The 21,384-nt window shown below is 41.6% G+C and overlaps 1 protein-coding gene across 2 annotated transcripts in view; it reads right to left on the bottom strand.

The window, feature by feature from the left end:
* The window catches only part of agbl4 (AGBL carboxypeptidase 4), a 430,345-nt gene that overhangs the window by 134,553 nt on the left and 274,408 nt on the right, over positions 1-21,384 (bottom strand). For both annotated transcript variants that reach the window (XM_046300835.1, XM_046300836.1), the window contains one exon: positions 9,348-9,387. In XM_046300835.1, coding sequence (XP_046156791.1) covers positions 9,348-9,387 — 40 coding nt within the window. The remainder of the gene's footprint in view (positions 1-9,347; positions 9,388-21,384) is intronic.

The raw sequence follows: 21,384 nt of genomic DNA, 5'->3' as shown, positions 1-21,384 counted from the left end.
ATTTCATAAATGTGTCAAGTGCAGAATCTGGTTGCTCCTCATTACACACACCAGACCAGCAAATATGATTTACATCATCAACATATGAATCACTACCAAACTTATTGTATGACCTCTTATACACTATATTAGGCCCAGCCTTCGGAACTTTGGTTTTCCTAGATATGGCTATTATATTATGATCACTACATCCTTTGGATTTGGATACTGCTTTAAAGCAAATTTCTGCAGCACTAGTAAAGAAGTGATCAATACATGTTGAAGATATCATTCCTGTGCTGTTTGTAAAAACCCTGGTACTGTAGGTTGACTGACAACCTGAACCAGGTTGCAGGCACTGTTTACAGTTAGAATTGTTTTTCTTGAGTGGGCAGCTTGATGAGAGCCAGTCAATACTTAAATCATCCAGAAAATATACTTCTCTGTTGATATCACATACATTATCAAGCATTTCAGACATATTATCCAGATACTGACTGTTAGCACTTGGTGGTCTATAGCAGCTTCCCACAAGAATGGGCTTTAGGTGAGGCAGATGAACCTGTAGCCATATTACTTCAACAGTATTTAACATTAGATCATCTCTAAATACATATCATAACTATGTATTGCTACCACTGTATCAACGGTATTATATAAGTGAGTTTCAGAGATAGTCAGAATATGAATGTCATCTGTTACAAGCAAGTTATTGACTCCATGAACCTTGTTTCTCAGGCTGCGTAAGTTAATATGGGCTATTTTTAGTACTTTTCTGGGTTGCTTGATTGTTTTTAATGCTTTATTGGGAAGTTATTCCGAAGTAGACTTGGCCATGTTATTTATATTGGAGCTGATAGTGCAGGGTGAGCTGCACAAACTGGCCTTCCTTATAGGGCACACCGCCTCAGTGCTAACAGTATAAATCTGGTTCATAGGCTCATGATTACTGCATACAATAGCTGTAGGATTAACAGAGGTGTTCAGGGCAATTAGGGGACATAAATTAAGTTACTTACATTGTGTCTGCCAATGCCTCTAGTATAATGTACATTTGATGCAGCATTATGATGACTCATTGTCAAAATGGTAGGGATTAACTGAGCTGGTCTTGGGTCATTGATAAGTAATTGTCTTAACGCAGCCTTGAAATGCGCGAACAGAGTCCAGGAGTCAAGATGTTTGGAAGAAAAATATAGTTGAAAATAAATAGTATGGTCTATAGCTTATCATGAGCTATTCTAACCTAGGCGAGCAGAACCTCAAGACTTCCTTAATATTAGAGATCGCGCACCACTTTGTTGTGAAAACCAGAAAACCAAAGTTCCAAAGGCTGGGCCTAATATAGTGTATATGAGTTCATACAAGAAGTTTTGTAGTGATTCATACGTTGATGATGTAAAGAATATTTGCTGGTCTGGTGTGTGTAATGAGGAGCAACCAGATGCTGCACTTGACACATTTATGAAATTGCTTATTCCAGTTACTAATAAGCACGCACCCATTAAGAAAATGAATGTAAAGAATGTTAAATCTCCTTGGATTGATGAGGAATTTAAAAATGTTATGGTTGAGAGGGATGAGGCAAAATGTATGGCAAATAAGTCTGGCAGCCCAAACTGATTGGCAAACGTACTGCAAATTAAGAAATCATGTGACTAAACCACCGGTCAAAAATTTTAGAACACCTACTCATTCAAGGATTTTTCTTTATTTTTACTATTTTCTACATTGTAGAATAATAGTGAAGACATCAAAACTATGAAATAACACATATGGAATCATGTAGTTATCTTTAGCTCATTCAGTACAACCATAGTTCACAATTTTATTTCTTGTTTAATATGTAATGTTGGTACTTTGGTGTGTTTGGACTCTAGGAAGAGTAGCTGCTGCCTTGGCAGGAACTAATGGGGATGCCTAATAAATACAAATACACCACCTCCCCTGAGCTTCCCCAACGCCACCATTCTGTCCTGCCGATGTATAGAAAACCAGCTATGTTTACCTTAACCTTGTTCAGACACGACTCTGAGAAACATAGGATATTACAGTTCTTCAGATCACATTGAAATGACAGTCCAGTTTATTCTCCAGTGATTACACATTCACCAATAGAACAGAGAGTAGAGGCTATTAATCCACCCTCCAACTTAGTTTTATCAGGTATCCCACATGCCGGCCTCTATGGTCAAGTCTCCTCCTTCTTCGATTGTCAGGGATTTGAGCCTGGTCCGGGATAATCAATAATTATGTCTTTCACCTCTGACTCATTGAAGTAGAAGTCTTCGTCCAAATCGGGGTTAGTGATAACTGTATTGATGTCCAGAAGCTCTTTTCAGTCATAGGAAACGATGGCGGAAACATTATGTACAACAGTTAAGATCAGCACAAAAAAAACACACAAAATAGCACAATTGGTCAGGAGCCTGTAAAACGGCCGCTATTCCCACCAGCGCCATTACCACCAGAAAATAACAAAAACAAAAGTATCCCTTTAAGATCACAAGTGTAAGGTAAACTCACAGGAAATTAGGGTACGTGTCACGTGTGCTCCCTCTCCGGCCTCTAGGTCACCAGGCTGCTAGTTATGGAGCACACCTGTCATCATCATTACGCGCATCTGCACATAATGACACTCACCTGGACTCCATCACCTCTTGGATTATCTGCCCTATATATAAGTCACTCCCTTTGGTTCCTTCCCCAGGTGTCATTGTTTCTGTTTCATGTCCGTGCGTTGTTCGTGTCTCTTGTTTTGTATTATGTTTTCATTTATTTATTAAAATACTGACTCTCTAAACTTGCTTCCAGACTCTCAGCGCACATCGTTACAGTATGGAAGTGAATCCAAGATGGATTTTTTTTAAAACTTGGGTCTATTGATCAAGGGACTATTTACATAACAATTATGTTTTTTTACATTTTAAGTATGGTCTTAGTGTTCCTTTATTTTGCTTCTTAATTAGCACTTCACAAATAATTAATTGGCCATGAAAGTAGTCCGTTTCCAATTTAAAAAAGTGATAGTGCATGAAATGAACAGTGGCCGCCAATAGGCTGAGGGACATTAATTACTAGTGTGGCCCAAAGACAGACTTCTGACAGCAAGAGCACGAACAAACTTTGTCTAACTCCTTCATTAGATATTTGGAGAGGTATCATTGCTCCCTCTGCCTACAGTGTATTCTCACTGATATGCCAGAGGACATTGATCTTTTCTTAAAAGAACAAATGACTACCACAGAAATAGTGATCATATTTCAGCGCCAAACTATTCAGTTCACTAGGGCCACTCTTTACCCTGGTTATTTTGTATTGATTGGCGAAGGCAGTGGTGGAAAAAGTACCCAATTGTCATACTTGAGTAAAAGTAAAGATACTTTAATAGAAAATTACTCAAGTAAAAGTCACCCAGTAAAATACTTCCTTGAGTACTTGAGTAAAAGTCTAAAAGTATTTGGTTTTAAATATACTTAGGTATAAATAATTTCAAAGTGCTTATATTAAGCAAAGCAGACAGCACAATGTTTTTTAAAATTTACGGATAGCCTGGGGCACACCACAACACTCAGACATCATTTACAAATTAAGAATTTGTGTTTAATGAGTCTGCCAGATCAGAAACAGTAGGGATGCCCAGGGATGTTTTCTTGATAAGTGTGTGAATTGGGCCATTTTCCTGTCCTGCTAAGCATTCAAAATGTACTTTGGGTGTCAGGGAAAATGTATGGAGTAAAAATTACATTTTCTTTAGGAATGTAGTGAAGTAAAAAACTACTTAAGTAGTATATTACACCACTGGGCAAGGGTCATGGGGATATATTCTGCACTCTCTCAATATGAATTCTCAAGGATGTATGGACATATAGACTATAAAGACACCACAGTTACTTAGCTAAAAACTTGTTGGCAATTTGTTGCATATATGATGAATATTTCAAATATTTTCACTGAGGTAAACATGTCAATATGACAAACAATGGACAGAAAATGTCAAATAAAAGTAAGTTCTGGTTTATTTAATCCATCTGAACGGGAAAACAAAATATGATTTTTCACAGTATATTTTTCCATGTCCAAAAACTGTCAGCCTACTAAATACATAGGCCTAGCTGTTAGGGAGGCTTTGGTCCTAGGGAATAGGGTTTAATGCTTATCCCTACAGCCCCTGGAGCTGCCACAAATGGAGGCAGCAAGTGACACATTGAAGGTGTTGGTATGACAGCAGCTTGCCTGTGGGATTGCACCAGAGGCCAATGTCGTTCGTGTGTGATGTTTGACAGATAATAGCAGATAAACCCATGCCCAAACAGAAGTTAGCCCGCTGAGGGACAGGCGGCATATGAGGAAGAACTGTGCCTTTAGCCATTCAGCAGGATCCTGAAGCCATATATACAAGTCAAGGACACTCAGGGTCATCTCACAAACACCATCTCAGCATCAGTTTATATGCCTGTAACCGGAGCTTGAAATGGATTTGGAGCTTATGAGATATGATAGCTGAGTGATTGAATTAATGTCCAAAGAGCTAAGTCATGTTTTTGGTTCTTGCTGTTTTATTTTTTGAGAAATACCTCATACAACGCTATTTGTTTGTGTGCCGCCTACAATGTAGAGGGGGGACCTAAGTTCTTGATATTCAAAATGAATACACACAGGCCATTTCAAATGGACACTCACATTTGTTTAACGGCTTGGTCAATTTTCAATCAGAGTAATAACACATTTTTTTTGTGGCGCACTGTTGTTCACTGCAAAAGCAGAGAAACAAAATGTCCATAATGAAACACACCCACCGCAAAGAGACATTACATTTCACAACAGATAATTCTCAGTAAAGAAGGGCCCCTTCAAAATGAGCAAACGGAGCAAGATTCCCTTTTGATGGTGACAAGCATCTCCTTTCACATCCAGATAATGGAGGCAAGTTAATATGACACAGTGAAAACACAGCTCATCTTGGGCTGTTGGAACATGTAAATGTCAGAGGGGAAAGGGAACATGGAGACATGATCTGATAACCAGGTGCTACACGGCGCAGCAGATACAGCCTGACAGCTAGCTGCTCCTTATTGAGCCAACACACGACGCCACTGCTAAGTAAGAGACGGAGAAAAGGCTAATGATGTGACCCTGCAAACAAGCCTGCCTAGTCGACAGGTAACCATATCAACCATATTAGCCCAGCAGCTGTGAAAGAGAGCCTGAGCAGGTCGCAGAGCAGAGACTGCTGCTGTTCAATGGGTGCTATGGTTGTTGCACAACTCCACACAACCACATCAGCCCCCACCAACTCAATCCACACAGGACAGACACCACGGAATCAACCTCTATTATACACTCCCTTACTGGAGATACAAAAGGCACCCAGGAACAAAAATCCAATCTATTTTTTCCATAAGGATTTGCTACACAGCAGTGCTCAGCAACAGTGGTGGCTCTGGTGACAAAGAAATAATCACAGCTGTCTTCCCTGTTGGAGCAAAGATGCTGTTAAAATGTTGTTTACGTTTTCCAACATCTTCTTTCTTCAAATAAGACAGAGGGAGTTACCCGGAAAGCAATGTTGTGAATTGTCATTTAGTGTCCTTTGAGTTTTAGCTTTGTTGTTCAAATGCCAAACATGAAAACCGTGGCTGATTATGTGAAGAGTGTGAAATTGTGGTATTTGCAAGGCAGGGAATATTTACTCTAGGCATTAGTAGTCAAAAATATTGAGTGTAAGGAAAGAGACATGATTTTAAATAATGGTTTAATGATGCATATTTTCTAAATATCTTTCCCTACTGTGGACCTCACTCGTCTTTGCCTGCTGAATTATCACACTCATTCTCAATTCATTAGCATGCTCTTGCTTATTTAGCCACGCTTCTGAGAGGGTTTCGAAAAAATCTACTGGAAAATAGTCAATATAAAGCAGCCAGAGAGAGAGAGCCCCCTCCACTGCTCAGCCATCTCTTTGTTGTGTTGTATTCTTTCCTTCATTAAAACGATAGCAAAGTCCCCTATAATGAATTTCAGGGAGATAAAATATGCAAATTCACAGAGAAAGGATATAATTAGGGCAATAATAGAAAGTGTTGTTTTCACAGCTGCTCATTTATACAAAGTCCTGATAGTGTTTTATAAATAATACCCCTATCTCTAAGTCCCTGCATTCCATTAAAGACACATCTCTCCGCTCCTGCTCCAGAGCCCAGGTATTGAGAGCAGGCCTGTGCAGCTGTCCCGCTGCCCTGCTGGCTGAAACCCTAGAGTCCCATGCACACACAGAGCAGAGGCCTGTCCTGGGAAGCCTAGCCAGTAGCCATCCACTAGGCCTCTCACCAGTGGATATCACACCAGCAGACTCGGACTGAAAGCTATGTAGCCTCTCAGAAATCTAGCATGAGACAATGTGATGCCACCAGGAAAAATAAATGCACAAACGGGCTCTTTCAGTTTCAGCTTTTCACAAGGAATGAATGGCTTTCTGTATAGGCCTACATCTAGTCTACTCCAGACTCCAGTTCTCTAACTTAGAGTGGCATGTGTTAAACAGAGATACAAAGTGACATACTGTTGCTTATCTGTAAATGAAAACTGAAGGACAATACAACATTGTGCAAAACATACTGGACTGTCACATCATGCATAAGAGGTGTGAGGGAACTTGTCCCCACAAACAGCCCACCTATCATCGGGCTAATTTGTTTAAGAGGCTCTTGTTCTGAGGCATGTGTGGTAATTGTGAGATTGAGATAAATGAAGAGGAACTGAAAGGTATTGAGTGATCGAGAGAGAAGGAAATATAGATAGAAAGAGCAAGCGTTGGGGGGGGGGGGACCTCTATAGATGTTGTGATTCTGGATGGCCAGATTGCAAGCAAGAATGACAAACTACTATGTGGGGAATCATAAATGGCTCAGTTCAGCTTGTCCTTGACACCATGTCTTATTTTGAGGTGTTTTGACTGATTTCAGGTCAATGCTAATAATTATTGCTAAAATTCTCTAGCTAGCTTACCAACAACTGTAAAGATATATTTGAGAGGATACAAGTTCTCATTGTGCAAATGTATTTATGTTTTCAATAAACATTGGAGACAAAACATACTGTAGCCTACATGTTGTCAACAATCTAAGCCAACCTCATCTGTTTTGCCCCATGGTTGTGTTAATCGTTTTTGTTGCTTAACTGCCAACCTGTGTATAGTAATATCAGGGCCCTGAGAGAGTGGAGTCCCACAGCCCTAGAGAGACTGAAGACTGAGACTGAAGAGAAACAACCATACCATTAGAGGACATCTGAAGGTTGCCTATTATCTCTCTGCTCCGAGGCCTTGCACATCTATCCAAATCTCATGAATGTGATTGACCTTTTCCCCCCTGTAATGCACAGAGCATATGAAGGGGAAAAGGGACTTAACACAGCCAAGCTAAGTTAATTTAGTTCAAAACACTATTGTAGGGAGTCCAGATATATGAAAAGGTCATTGAGATCAATAGATTGACAATATGTTCTCAAAACATTGTGACCACCCAAAGCGTATTCTCCCAGCATTTGTGTGAATAAAAGGTTTCTGGGTACAGTATGTGTATTTTGGTCAGAGAGTGTAGATACTGCAGGTGTTTAGTTTAGCATATTTCCTCTCTTCCTGGGCACATCGCAGTGTGTGTGTTAGTGTACCATTGTGGTGAAAACAATGGCCAGGGCTAATCATTATTTAGTTGTGGCAGGTCTGGAAAGGTCAGCAGTCTGAAATGTCAGACTTCAATAGACCCAGATGCACATCGCTCCGCTCAAGTGTCCAATTAAAGACGGAATACCGAGGTTGTGGGGGAAGCGCACTTCAGACAGAGGGGCTAATGAGGGCCCCTGGACGGAGGCTGGGGCCAGAATGGCTGATGCTGATCCATGGAGCATCCTGCAGCCCTCCCCTCTCACATACACCATCACCCACTGAGCTGCATGGGCCCTTTTAACCACTGAGGGTCTCTCCTCCTCTGACCTTCCCTCAGACCCCCACACCCACAGCCATGGCCCCACTTGATCTTATTAGTGTCCTCACACCTCCAGCACCGTCTGCAGCCCCGCTGCCCGACTGCATGTACTGTAAGAGAAAGAGGAGAGCGGAGAGATGTCTTGGAGAGAAGATAGAAAGGAAGGGATTGAAAAAATAGGAGAGAAAAGATAGGGAGAGAAGAAGAGATCGAGTCTCCTTTAATCTTGAGGCAGAAAGGGAGAGAGTGTCCTCTTGTTGTTGCCTCCGTATCAGCCGCATTCATCTAAAAGCACAGACGGTTTTCCATACAACTGGCATAATAACCTTACCACAGACTGCAAGGGCCCAGTGAAGAGTCACAGGTGGGGGGAAGTGAGCAATGCTTTTTTTTAAATATTTGACTCCTTATTGTTCTCCCACTGTGAATTGTAATAAGCACAGTGCAGGTCCATACAATATGTCTGCAAGGAGTACAGTACAGCAGTCCTGCCTGTATACGCAGCCAAAATAAAATCAAACACCAGGAAACTAACCAGACTGGCCAATGCATTGAGCAGAAGAGTTGCCACTTAAAAAAGAAACAAAGACCCTGATATGACATATAATGCTCTGCATGTCTGATTGCCCTTTTCAGAGTTGTCAAGGTCAGAGATAGTCTTTCCTGGGCATGGGGAACAGATGCCAAATAAATCTGTGAAATTAGCAGGCTCCACGTGCCTCCCTCACATAAACATGATTTTAATCAAAGCATATTAGACCATCCAGATAATTTAGACATAATAGACACTGTATCATTTCTGGCGTACCCATCTGTTTCCCCTCGCCATCTCTGCAATTTGCGCCATCACCCAGCTGCTTTTACAAGACATTGGGTTCGCCTTTCCCAGCAAAGGCTCTTTAGAGCAGCACCAGTCCAACTGGGGCGCTCCAGATCACAACACATCGCAGCTCCGCTGAGCAGCAGACACATGCTGTTTCATGATACCATATAATATGAAAATAATAGACAAGAGTTATTCCCATTAAATCCAATTAAATGAAAATAAACATAATAGCTATTTTGATGTCTTCATTCACATTGCTAGATCATCGTGCAGACGTTTTGAAGGTTTAATGTGGATGTGAGTGTACGCTATCAGGGTGCTAAAATGAACAAAGCAATGACCCCAGGGTGTCTGGTAACTGATCCTGTAGTGCCCTATTATCCAGGGAACCTTTATCTTTTAACGTGTACTCTGTGCTAGTCGTCACTATCAGCTCTGCAAACAGAAGTTGTTTTCTGTCCACTGTTTTTTTTCTGTCTAATGTCAACACTCACTCACTCTCGCTCGCACACACACCCCATCAGCATCAGTAGAGTTAGGAAACACTGGGCACTCACCAGGGCTGGTGATGGTTAGGAGGTCAAGACGTCGCTGTTGCTGTAAGGAAAAGAGAAGAGAAGCAAGGTCAGAAGGTCATAGGGCGGAAATGGGTTGGTCAAGTCGAAATCTCTCCAAAACAAATCAAATATCAAATTAGAGTATATATAACATGTATGCTACATTATATTATGGGCATATAGCAAGTAACATCTGTTTGTGACTGGACACAAACAGACATTTACTGTTTATCTCAGTCATAAAATTGGTCAGCATCAGTTTATTATTTTTGCACAAGGCAATAGTTTGTCTGATCCATTTCCAACATTCGTTCTCTGTGTTGTCTCTATTGCAGCCAGGGGAATGTGCCTTGCCTGTCCGCTCGGCCTGTGTGATGGAGTGTTTATGAGAGTGTGCCCAATTTTACACTTCATGTCTCTAGTTTGGAGAGGGGGGCCAGAAGAGGTGCTAGTTCACCCCTTTCTTTAACCCTCTGCCAAGGCTGCAGGCTCCTGAGTGCTGCATTAATCAACACCTTCCCCCTCTCTTACACTGTGTGTCCCTGAGGAACCAGATCATGCACCACAGGCTAGGGAGGTGTGAGTGTGTGTGTGTGTGTGTGTTAATGTTTCTGTATTCACGCGATGCTACATATTTTTGTCATTGCCTTGATTGGATGCTGACGATAGGTTCACCTGCTGGGCCACAGACTGTGATCAATGCAAATGTATTCAGAAGATGAAGCCAACTCCTTTAAGATTCAAGCATCTTAATGTAAAAACACACATATGTATCCCTCCAAAGCCAGTGCTTCAGGTCCACTCTCACCATATGGACAAGAGTCAGAACCTCTCAGATGCACTAAACAAATTTCAGATGAATGCACAGTGAGTGTTGTGGAGTATAGAGAGAGGGAGGAAGTGGGAGTCGAGGCAGCAGAGGTCACTGTGACAGCATGAGAGCAACCAGCCCCAGTAAGACACCTGTGTAGGCTGTTGACTCACCACTTATTTGATATGGAGCCACTGCAATAATCAATATCAAAACAGAAAGATGGATCTAGACCTCACTGTTGCTACATATAGATATTGTAACACAGAGAATGCTATCTTAGCTTACATTACATGAGACATATCATGAACTCAAAGCAACTTTGAAGATTAAAAAAATTATGTTATGTCATTTAAGAGGAAAATATATTCCGCAGTGGACAAATTATCAAATCAAAATTCCAACATGATCTTTTTGGTCCATTGATTGATTTCTGTAATAAAGTCATTTTGAAATGATTCTATCCTAATTCATAAATGACCTCGCTCTGATTTTGTTTGAATAACCAACAGGCTGATGTTCATGCAGAACTCCTACTTAGAACTGTGTATCGCCCTCTACTGGCAGTCTGTTACTCTGCAAGTGAAAGTGGGGAGGAAGAAAAACAATGATTCCCTCTTGTCAAGACACACTCTCTTTGGGAAAGTAAGGCTGGCTGCGTGATCAAAATCACTGGAGTATGTCCATGTTATTAAAATCAGTCCCTGAAAACATTCAACATGGCATATTCAGACCGATTACCCCTAAGTACAAAACTATGCTCAGTACATCTGAATATTGTGTACATGAAGACATTTCCCTTGTAACTAATTCACAAAAATCCATCAAAATGTCACATGACAATTCATTCTAGTGTTGCCTGAATACTCAGTTCAGTGTAATGAAGAGAGTAGGAACCATATTCATACAGGTGTGAAAACCCATTCACAACAGCTCTCAGTAAAAGAATATTGATCTGCCATATACTGCACGTCACTGTAACGAGCCCGTACATATCACAGGGTTACTGTGTGCTACTGGCCAGCCTGGAGAGGAACTGAAGAGGATTTGCCAAACAGTGTTTCAGCCTGGCCCAATCCTGTACCCTGACGCTGCTTATCCTGAGATAATTAATCTACAGTGAATTAGAGTATTATAGCACACTAACACAGCTCGCATCACTCTCTCATTGTCACTCCTTACATGGATAAGGTGCTTAGTGTTTCCCAGGAATAGAGACAGGGAGAGAGAGAGAGAGAGAGAGAGAGAGAGAGAGAGAGAGAGAGAGAGAGAGAGAGAGAGAGAGAGAGAGAGAGAGAGAGAGAGAGAGAGAGAGAGAGAGAGAGAGAGAGAGAGAAGAATCACATTAGGAAAGGCAATCCTGGGCAGAAAATAGGATTGTATTAATCTTTATCAAACGCAGCCAAGAGCTGTGGAATCACACCACCCAATACACCCTCTGCCAGCACAGCCACCACGCGAGTTGGTGTCCAGTGCTCCAACGCTGTCACAGGGCTTAACCAAGGCCTGATATAGAATGATACTGTGTCAGAGTGTGTGTGTGCATGTGTACATCAAGTTGACAGTGCTGATCATTTCCAGTGGCCCAGCCAGAGTCTAAGATTAGTGGGTGGAACAGGTTAAATGGCTGTGAGGCTGGGAACAGACTGTAGGTTGCCAATACACCTACCCAGCTGTCATGGTAACACCTAAACCCCCAATGTTCCTACTAAAGGTACCAGTGTCACACCATAGCAAACATACACAATATCATGTTTAAAGGACTTAGAGGTTGGGTTTTTATTTATGTTTTAGTAATTTAACAAACATCCTTATCTAGAGTGACTTAAGTACCTTGTTCAAGGGCACATCGACTGATTTTTCACCTAGTCGGCTCAGGGATTCGAACCAGAGTTACTGGCCCACAACTCTCAACTGGTAGGCTACTTGCCACTCCAGTAAATGAGGATTGAACTTACTTCCTTGCAACTTCTGTAACCTCTGGCTCTTGCTTTGCAGTTAGAGTGTGGGGCCAGTAACCGAAAGGTTGCTGGTTCGACCACCTGAGCCGACAATGTGAAAAATCTGTACATCTGCCCTTGTGCAAGGTACTTGACCCTAATTTGTTCCAGGGGCAACATACTACTATTGCTGACCCTGTAAAACAACACATTTCACTGCACCTATTCAGTGTATGTGACAATAAAACATATACAGGTAACTGCCAAAATAAAGGAAGCACCAAAATAAAGTGTCTTAATCGGGAATTGGACCATCACGAATCAGAACAGCTTCAATCCATCTTGGCATAGATTCTACAAGTGTCTGGAACTCTACTGAAGGGATGCGTCATTTTCCACGAGAAATTCCATAATTTGGTGTTAGTTCATGGTGTTGGAAAACACTGTCTCAGGTGCTGTGTGGATGAGGACATTGTCATCGTATGGGGGCATAGCCATCGTAGCCAAAATAATGACCCGCACAGCATTTTATACATGACCCAAAGCATGATGGGATGTTAATTGCTTAATTAACTCAGGAGGCATACCTGTGTATACTTTGTATCCCTCATTTACTTAGTGCTTCCATTACTGGCAGTTACCTGTATATATACAGTGGGGAGAACAAGTATTTGATACACTGCCGATTTTGCAGGTTTTCCTACTTACAAAGCATGTAGAGGTCTGTAATTTTCATCATAGGTACACTTCAACTGTGAGAGACGGAATCTAAAACAAAAATCCAGAAAATCACATTGTATAATTTTTAAGTAATTAATTTGCATTTTATTGCATGACATAAGTATTTGATCATCTACCAACCAGTAAGAATTCCGGCTCTCACAGACCTGTTAGTTTTTCTTTAACTACCCCCCTACCCCCTACTTTTTCGAACATTCTGTTAAAAATCGCGCAACATTTCAGCACCTTGCTGCTCATGCCAGGAATATAGTATATGCATATGATTAGTATGTGTGGATAGAAAACACTCAGACGTTTATAAAACTGGTTAAATCACGGCTGTGACTATAACAGAACGTGCGTGTCATCGAAAAGCGCAGGAAAATCTGATCACTGAAAATTGGAAAGTATATCAATGCGCCACTTGCATGTATTGTCTATGGGAAAGCAAATTACCTGGAGCCGAGATTACAATTCCTACAGCTTCCACACAATGTCAACAGTCTTGTCATTTGCCTAGGCTTTGTTTCTTGGTCAAACGAAGAAGAGACCGTGCATTTCTTCAGGTCTCGGAACGGATATTTTGGTTGAGATTTACCCGAACATTATTTCCAGACGTACCCCTATAGAATATACATCGCCTCGTGATCAATTTGGTCGCTTATTAACGTTTACTAATACCTAAAGTTGCATTACAAAAGTATTTCGAAGTGTTTTGTGAAAGTTTATCGTCAACTTTTTTAATTTAAAAAAATGACGTTACGTTATAAGACGCAATTTTTTTCCGTTTATCACACAGTCTTCATAGATCGATATCTAGGCTATATATGGACCGATTTAATCGAAAAAACCCAATAGTGATTATGGGACATCTAGGAGTGCCAACAAAGAAGATGGTCAAAGGTAATGAATGTTTTATATTTTATTTGTGCGGTTTGTGTAGCGCCGACTATGCTAATTATTTTGTTTACGTCCCCTGCGGGTCTTTTGGGGTGTTACATGCTATCAGATAATAGCTTCTCATGCTTTCGCCGAAAAGCATTTTAAAAATCTGACTTGTTGCCTGGATTCACAACGAGTGTAGCTTTAATTCAATACCCTGCATGTGTATTTTAATGAACGTTTGAGTTTTAACTAGTAGCATTTAGCGTAGTGCATTTGCATTTCCAGATGTCTAGATGGGACGCCTGCGTGTCAGGTAGGAGCAAGAGGTTAAGAAGCCCTCCTGTTCTCCACTCATTACCGGTATTAACTGCACCTGTTTGAACTCGTTACCTGCATAAAAGACACCTGTCCACACACTCAATCAAACAGACTCCAACCTCTCCACAATGGCCAAGACCAGAGAGGGTGTAAGGACATCAGGGATAAAATTGTAGACCTGCACAGGGCTGGGATGGCCAACAACCTCCTTCCCTCAGTAAGGGCATTGAAGATGGGTCGTGGCTGGGTCTTCCAGCATGACAACGACCCAAACACACAGCCAGGGCAACTAAGGAGTGGCTCCGTAAGAAGCATCTCAAGGTCCTGGAGTGTCCTAGCCAGTTTTCAGACCTGGACCCAATAGAAAATCTTTGGAGGAAGCTGAAAGTCCGTATTGCCCAGCGACAGCCCGAAACCTGAAGGATCTGGAGAAGGTCTGTATGGAGGAGTGGGCCAAAATCCCTGCTGCAGTGTGTGCAAACCTGGTCAAGAACTACAGGAAACGTATGATCTCTGTAATTGCAAACAAAGGTTTCAGTACCAAATATTAAGTTCTGCTTTTCTGATGTATCAAATACTTATGTCATGCAATAAAATGCAAATTAATTACTTAAAAATCATACAATGTGATTTTCTGAATTTTTGTTTTAGATTCCGTATCTAACAGATGAAGTGTACCTATGATAAAAATGACAGACCTCTACATGTTTTGGAAGTAGGAAAACCTGCAAAATCGGCAGTGTATCAAATACTTGTTCTCCCCACCGTGTATATATATATATATATATATATATATATATATATATATATAATATATATATATATATATATATATATATATATATATATATATATATATATATATATATATATACACACTACCGTTCAAAAATTTGGGGTCACTTATAAATGTCCTTGTTTTGAAAGAAAAGCACATTTTTTGTCCATTAAAATAACACCAAATTGATCAGAAATACAGTGTAGACATTGTTAATGTTGTAAATGACTATTGTAGCTGGAAACAACAGATTTTTTATGAAATATCTACATAGGCGCACAGAGGCCCACTTTCAGCAACCATCACTCCTGTGATGTCAACAGTGAAGAGGCGACTCCGGGATGCTGACCTTCTAGGTAGAGTTGCCAAGAAAAAGCCATATCTCAGACTGGCCAATAAAAATAAAAGATTAAGATGGGCAGAAGAACACAGACACTGGACAGAGGAACTCTGCCTAGAAGGCCAGCATCCCGGAGTCGCCTCTTCACTGTTGACGTTGGGACTGGTGTTTTGTGGGAACTATTTAATGAAGCTGCCAGTTGAGGACTTGTGAGGCATCTGTTTCTCAAGCTAGACACTCTAATGTACTTGTCCTCTTGCTCAGTTGTGCCCCGGGGCCTCCCACTCCTCTTTCTATTCTGGTTAAAGCCAGTTTGTGCTGTTCTGAAAAGGGAGTAGTACACAGCTTTGCACGAGATCTTCATTTTCTTGGCATTTCTCGCATGGTATAGCCTTCATTTCTTAGAACAAGAATAGACTGACGAGTTTCAGAAGACATTTCTTTGTTTCTGGCCATTTTGAGCCTGTAATCGAACCCACAAATGCTGATGCTCCAGATACTCAACTAGTCTAAAGAAGGCCAGTTTTAATGCTTCTTGAATAGGCACAACAGTTTTCAGCTATGCTAAGATAATTGCAAAAGGGTTTTCTAATGATCAATTAGCCTTTTAAAATCATAAACTTGGATTAGCTAACACAACATGCCATTGGAACACAGGAGTGATGGTTACTGATAATGTGACTCTACGCCTACGTAGATATTCCATAAAAAATCTGCCATTTCCACCTACAATAGTCATTACAACAATTTGATGTTATTTTAATGGACAAAAAATGACCTTTTCTCTCAAAAACAAGGACATTTCTAAGTGACCCCAACTTTTGAACGGTAGTGTATGCATATATATATATATATATATATATATATATACAGTTGAAGTCTGAAGTTTACATACACTTAGGTTGGAGTCATTAAAACTTGTTTTTCAACCACTCCACAAATTTCTTGTTAACAAACTATAGTTTTTGCAAGTCGGTTAGGACATCTACTTTGTGCAAGACACAATTAATTTTTCCAACAATTGTTCACCGACAGATTATTTCACTTATAATTGACTGTCTCAAATTGGAGGTAATTGGTTTTCTATGGGAAACTATATTATGAGGAACCTGGTTGCAGTTCCTATGGCTTCCACTAGATGTCAACGGTCTTCAGAAATTGGATAATGTTTTCCTTTTGAGAAATGACGAAGTAGGGCTGTTCTGTGTGAGTGTCAAGCCAAGTGGACTCTTCTGTGTGGCGCACGTGAATTGGAGCTCGCTCCACGTTGTTTTTATCCACTATTGAACACGGTATATTCCATCTTAAATTTGATAGATTATTTACGTTTTAGGATATCTAAGGTTGGATTAGGAAAGTTGTTTCAAATTTTGGACCAAGTTTACAGGTAACTTATTAGATACTTTGTCGTCATGTTGGGTGAGTTGGAACCGGTGTTTTTTTTTAACCAAACGCGCTAAATAAATTGACATTTTGGGGATATAAAGAAGGAATTTATCAAACAAAAGGACAATTTGTGATGTTTCTGGGACATTTTGGAGTGCCATCAGAAGAAGATCTTCAAAGGTAAGGCATGAATTATATAGTTATTTCTGACTTTCGTGGTCCTTCTGTAGCTCAGTTGGTAGAGCATGGCACTTGTAACGCCAGGGTAGTGGGTTCGATCCCCGGGACCACCCATACGTAGAATGTATGCACACATGACTGTAAGTCGCTTTGGATAAAAGCGTCTGCTAAATGGCATATATTAGTATTATATATTATATATTAACTCCCTGGTTGAAAATGATTTGTTATGCATTTGAGTGCTGGGCGCTGTCCTCAGATAATCTCATGGTTTGCTTTCACCGTAAAGCCTTTTTGAAATGGTGGCTGGATTAACAACAAGTTAAGCTTTATTTTGATGTAGTGCACTTGTGATTTTATGAAAGTTAAATATTTATAGTAATTTAATTTGAATTTGGTGCTCTGCAATTTCATCGGATGTTGTCGAGGTGGGACGCTACCGTCCTACTGATCCGAACGACGTTAAAGTATTGTTGGACTTTCATTTCTCTTTGCTTATTTGAGCTGTTCTTGCCATAATATGGACTTGGTCTTTTACCAAATAGGGCTATCTTCTGTATACCACCCTTACCTTGTCAAAAAACAACTGACTGGCTCAAACGCATTAAGAAGGAAAGAAATTCCACAAATTAAATTTTAACAAGGCACACCTGTCAGTACTAAAAGTGGAGTAGCAATTCAAGGGCTCAGACACAAGACGTATGTGGCAGGGTCTACAGACTATCATGGATTACAAAGGGAAGACCAGCCATGTCGTCTTGCTCCCGAACAAGTTAAACACCTTCTTTGCCCGTTTTGAGAATAACACACTGCCACCGAAGCAGCCCGCTCCCATGGACTGTGGGCTCTCGTTCTCCGTGGCCGACATGAGTAAGACATTTAAACGTGTTAACCTTCGCAAGACTGCCGGCCCAGATGGTATCCATAGCCGCATCCTCAGAGCATGCACAGACCAGCTGGCTGGAGTGTTTATGAACATATTCAATCTCTTCCTATCCCAGTCTGCTGTCCCCACTTGCTTCAAGATGTCCTGTACCTGTAGAAAGCAAAGGCTATCGCCTCGTAGCACTCACTTCTGTCATCATGAAGTGCTTTGAGAGGCTAGTTAAGGATCAGATCACCTCTACCTTACTTGACACCCTAGACCCACTTCAATTTGCATTCCGCCCCAATAGATCCACAGACGATGCAATCACCACCACACTGCACACTGCCCTATCCCATCTGGACAAGAGGAATACCTATGTAAGAATGCTGTTCATTGACTACAGCTCGGCATTTAACACCATAGTACCCTCCAAGCTCATCATTAATAAGCTCGGGCCCTGGGTCTGAACCCTGCCCTGTGCAACTAGGTCCTCGAGAGAACGCCACTATCCACATCGACGGGACCATAGTGGAGAAGGTGAGTTCCTCGGCGTACACATCACCGACAATAAATAGGCCACAGAGGCGAAATAATTACAATTTAGCATTAACACTGGAGTGATAGATGTGCAGATGATGATGTGCAAGTAGAGATACTGGGGTGCAAAAAATAAATAATAATATGGGGATGAGGTATATGGGTGGGCCATTTACAGATGGGCTGTGTACAGGTGCAATGATCAGTAAGCTGCTCTGACAATTGAGGCTTAAAGTTAGTGAGGGAGATAAAAGGCTTCAGTGATTTTTGCAATTCGTTCGAGTCGTTGGCAGCAGAGAACTGGAAAGAACGTCAGCCAAAAGAGGAGTTGGCTTTGGGGATGACCAGTTAAATATACCTGCTGGTGCAAGTGCTACGGGTGGGTGTTTCTATGGTGACCAGTGAGCTGAAATAAGGCGGGGCTTTACCTAGCAAAGACTTATAAATGACCTGGAGCCAGTGGGTTTGGCGACGAATATGAATCGAGGGCCAGCCAACGAGAGCATACAGGTCGCAGTGGTGGGTAGTATATGGGGCTTTGGTGACAAAACGGATGGCACTGTGATAGACTACATCCAATTTGCTGAGTAGTGTTGGAGGCTATTTCGTAAATGACATCGCCGAAGTCAAGGATCGGTAGGATAGTCAGTTTTACGAGGGTATGTTTAGCAGCATAAGTGAAGGAAGCTTTGTTGCGAAATAGGAAGCCGATTCTAGAGTTAATTTTGGATTGGACATCCTTAATGTGAGTCTGGAAGGAGAGTTTACAGTCTATCCAGACACCTAGGTATTTGCAGTTGTCCACATATTCTACGTCAGACGGACGGGCGGGCAGGTGTGGGCAGCGATCGGTTGAAGAGCATGCATTTAGTTTTACTTGCATTTAAGTTGGTGGCAACGGAAGGAGTGTTGTATGGCATTGAAGCTCATCTGGAGGTTTGTTAACACAGTGTCCAAAGAAGGGCCAGAAGTATACATGATGGTGACGTCTGCATAGAGGTGGATCCAAGAATCACCAGCAGCAAGAGCAACATCATTGATATAGGGAAGGGAAGTTGCTGTGCGGGGGTGCAGAGCTGTTGACCGGAGTAGGAGTAGCCAGGTGGAAAGCATGGCCAGCTGTAGAAAAATGCTTATTGAAATGATCGATTAGATTTATCGGTGGTGACAGTGTGTTTCCTAGTGTAGTGGGCAGCTGGGAGGAGGTGCTCTTATTCTCCATGGATTTTACAGTGTCCCAAAACATTTTTGGAGTTTGTGCTACAGGATGCAAATTTCTGTTTGAAAAAGCTAGCCTTTGCTTTCCTAACTGACTGTGTATATTGGTTCCTAACTTCCCTGAAAAGTTGCATATCGCGGGGGCTATTCGATGCTAATGCAGTATGCCGTACGCCACAGGATTTATGTGCTGGTCAAGGGCAGTCAAGTCTGGAGTGAACCAAGGGCTATATCTGTTCTTCGTTCTACATTTTCTGAATGGGCATGCTTATTTAAGATTGTGAGGAAAGCACTTTTAAAGAATAACCAGGCATCCTCTGCTGACGGGAATAGGTCAATATCCTTCCAGGATACCCGGCCAGGTAGATTAGAAATGCCTGCTCGCTGAAGTGTTTTAGAGAGCGTTTAACAGTGATGAGGGGTGGTCGTTTGACCACGGACCCATTACGGACGCAGGCAATGAGGCAGTGATCGCTGAGATCCTGGTTGAAGACAGCAGAGGTGTATTTAGAGGGCAAGTTGGTCAGGATGATATCTATGAGGGTGCCCATGTTTATGGATTTAGGGTTGTACCTGGTAGGTTCCTTGATAATTTGTGTGAGATTGAGGGCATCTAGCTTAGGTTGTAGGACGGCAGGCGTGTTAAGCATATCCCAGTTTAGGTCACCTAACAGTACGAACTCTGAAGATAAATGGGGGGCAAACAATTCACAGGGCACAACTGGGGGCTGAGGGGGGTATATATGAAGCGGCAACAGTAAGAGACTTGTTTCTGGAAAGGTGGATTTTTAAAAGTAGAAGCTCGAACTGTTTGGGCACAGACCTGGATAGCATGACAGAACTCTGCAGATTATCTCTGCAGTAGAGTGCAACTCCGCCCCCTTTGGCAGTTCTATCTTGGCAGAAAATGGTGTAGTTGGGGATGGAAATTTCAGAATTATTAGTGGCCTTCCTAAGCCAGGATTCAGACACGGCTAGGACATCAGAGTTGGCAGAGTGTGCTAAAGCAGTGAATAAAACATACTTAGAGAGGAGGCTTCTGATTTTAACATATGTGAAACCAAGGCTTTTACGGTTACAGAAGTCAACAAATGATAGTGCCTGTGTAACGATCATCGTATGAAGGAGTGTACCAAAACACAGCGTGGTAAGTGTTCATGATAAATTCATACTCAAAACACTCAAACAAAATAACAAAGAGGGAAAACAGAAACAGTCCTGTCAGGTGCAGACACTAAACAGAAAACAACTACCCACAAAACCCAAATGAAAAAGGACAACTTATATATGATCCCCAATCTGAGACAACGATAGACAGCTGCCTCTGATTGGGAACCACACCAACATAGAAATAAAGAAACTTGAATGCCCACCCTAGTCACACCCTGGCCTAACCAAAATAGAGAATAAAAACCTCTCTATGGCCAGGGCGTGACAGCCTGGGGAATAGGAGTGGACCTGAGGGCTACAGGGCCTGAGTTAACCTCTACATCACCAGAGGAACAGAGGAGGAATAGTATAAGGGTACCGCTATAGGCTATAAGAACTGGTTGTCTAATGCGTTGGAAACAGAGAATGAAAGGAGCTGATTTCTGTGCATGGTAGAATAGATTCAGGGCATAATGTACAGACAAGGGTATAGTAGGATGTGAGTACAGTGGAGGTAAACCTAGTGACGTTGAGAGAGGTTTCATCTCTGGAGGCACCAGTTAAGCCAGGTGAGGTCTCCGCATGTGTGTGGGGTGGGACAAAAGAGCTATCTAAGGCCTGTTGAGCGGGACTGAGGGCTCTACAGTGAAATAAAACAATAAGAACTAGCCAAGACAGCAGTAGACAAGGCATATTGACATTAGAGAGAGGCATAAAGCAATCACAGGTGTTGATTGGGAAAGCTAAGACAACAACGAGTAAATGGTGATGAATGGGTAGAGCGGGTCAGTTAGGTACATAAAAGGCCTGAGTTCGAGGCTGGGGACCGACAGATAAACAAAATGAGGTACCGTGTTATTGAAACAGCTGTGTAGCCGAGTGATCATAGGGTCCAATGAACAGCAAT

Source organism: Oncorhynchus gorbuscha, linkage group LG15 (assembly GCF_021184085.1).
Source record: "Oncorhynchus gorbuscha isolate QuinsamMale2020 ecotype Even-year linkage group LG15, OgorEven_v1.0, whole genome shotgun sequence".
Lineage (NCBI taxonomy): Eukaryota > Metazoa > Chordata > Actinopteri > Salmoniformes > Salmonidae > Oncorhynchus > Oncorhynchus gorbuscha.
The sequence above is the reverse complement of the archived record's forward strand: the minus strand, read 5'-3'. Positions and strand labels throughout refer to the sequence as shown.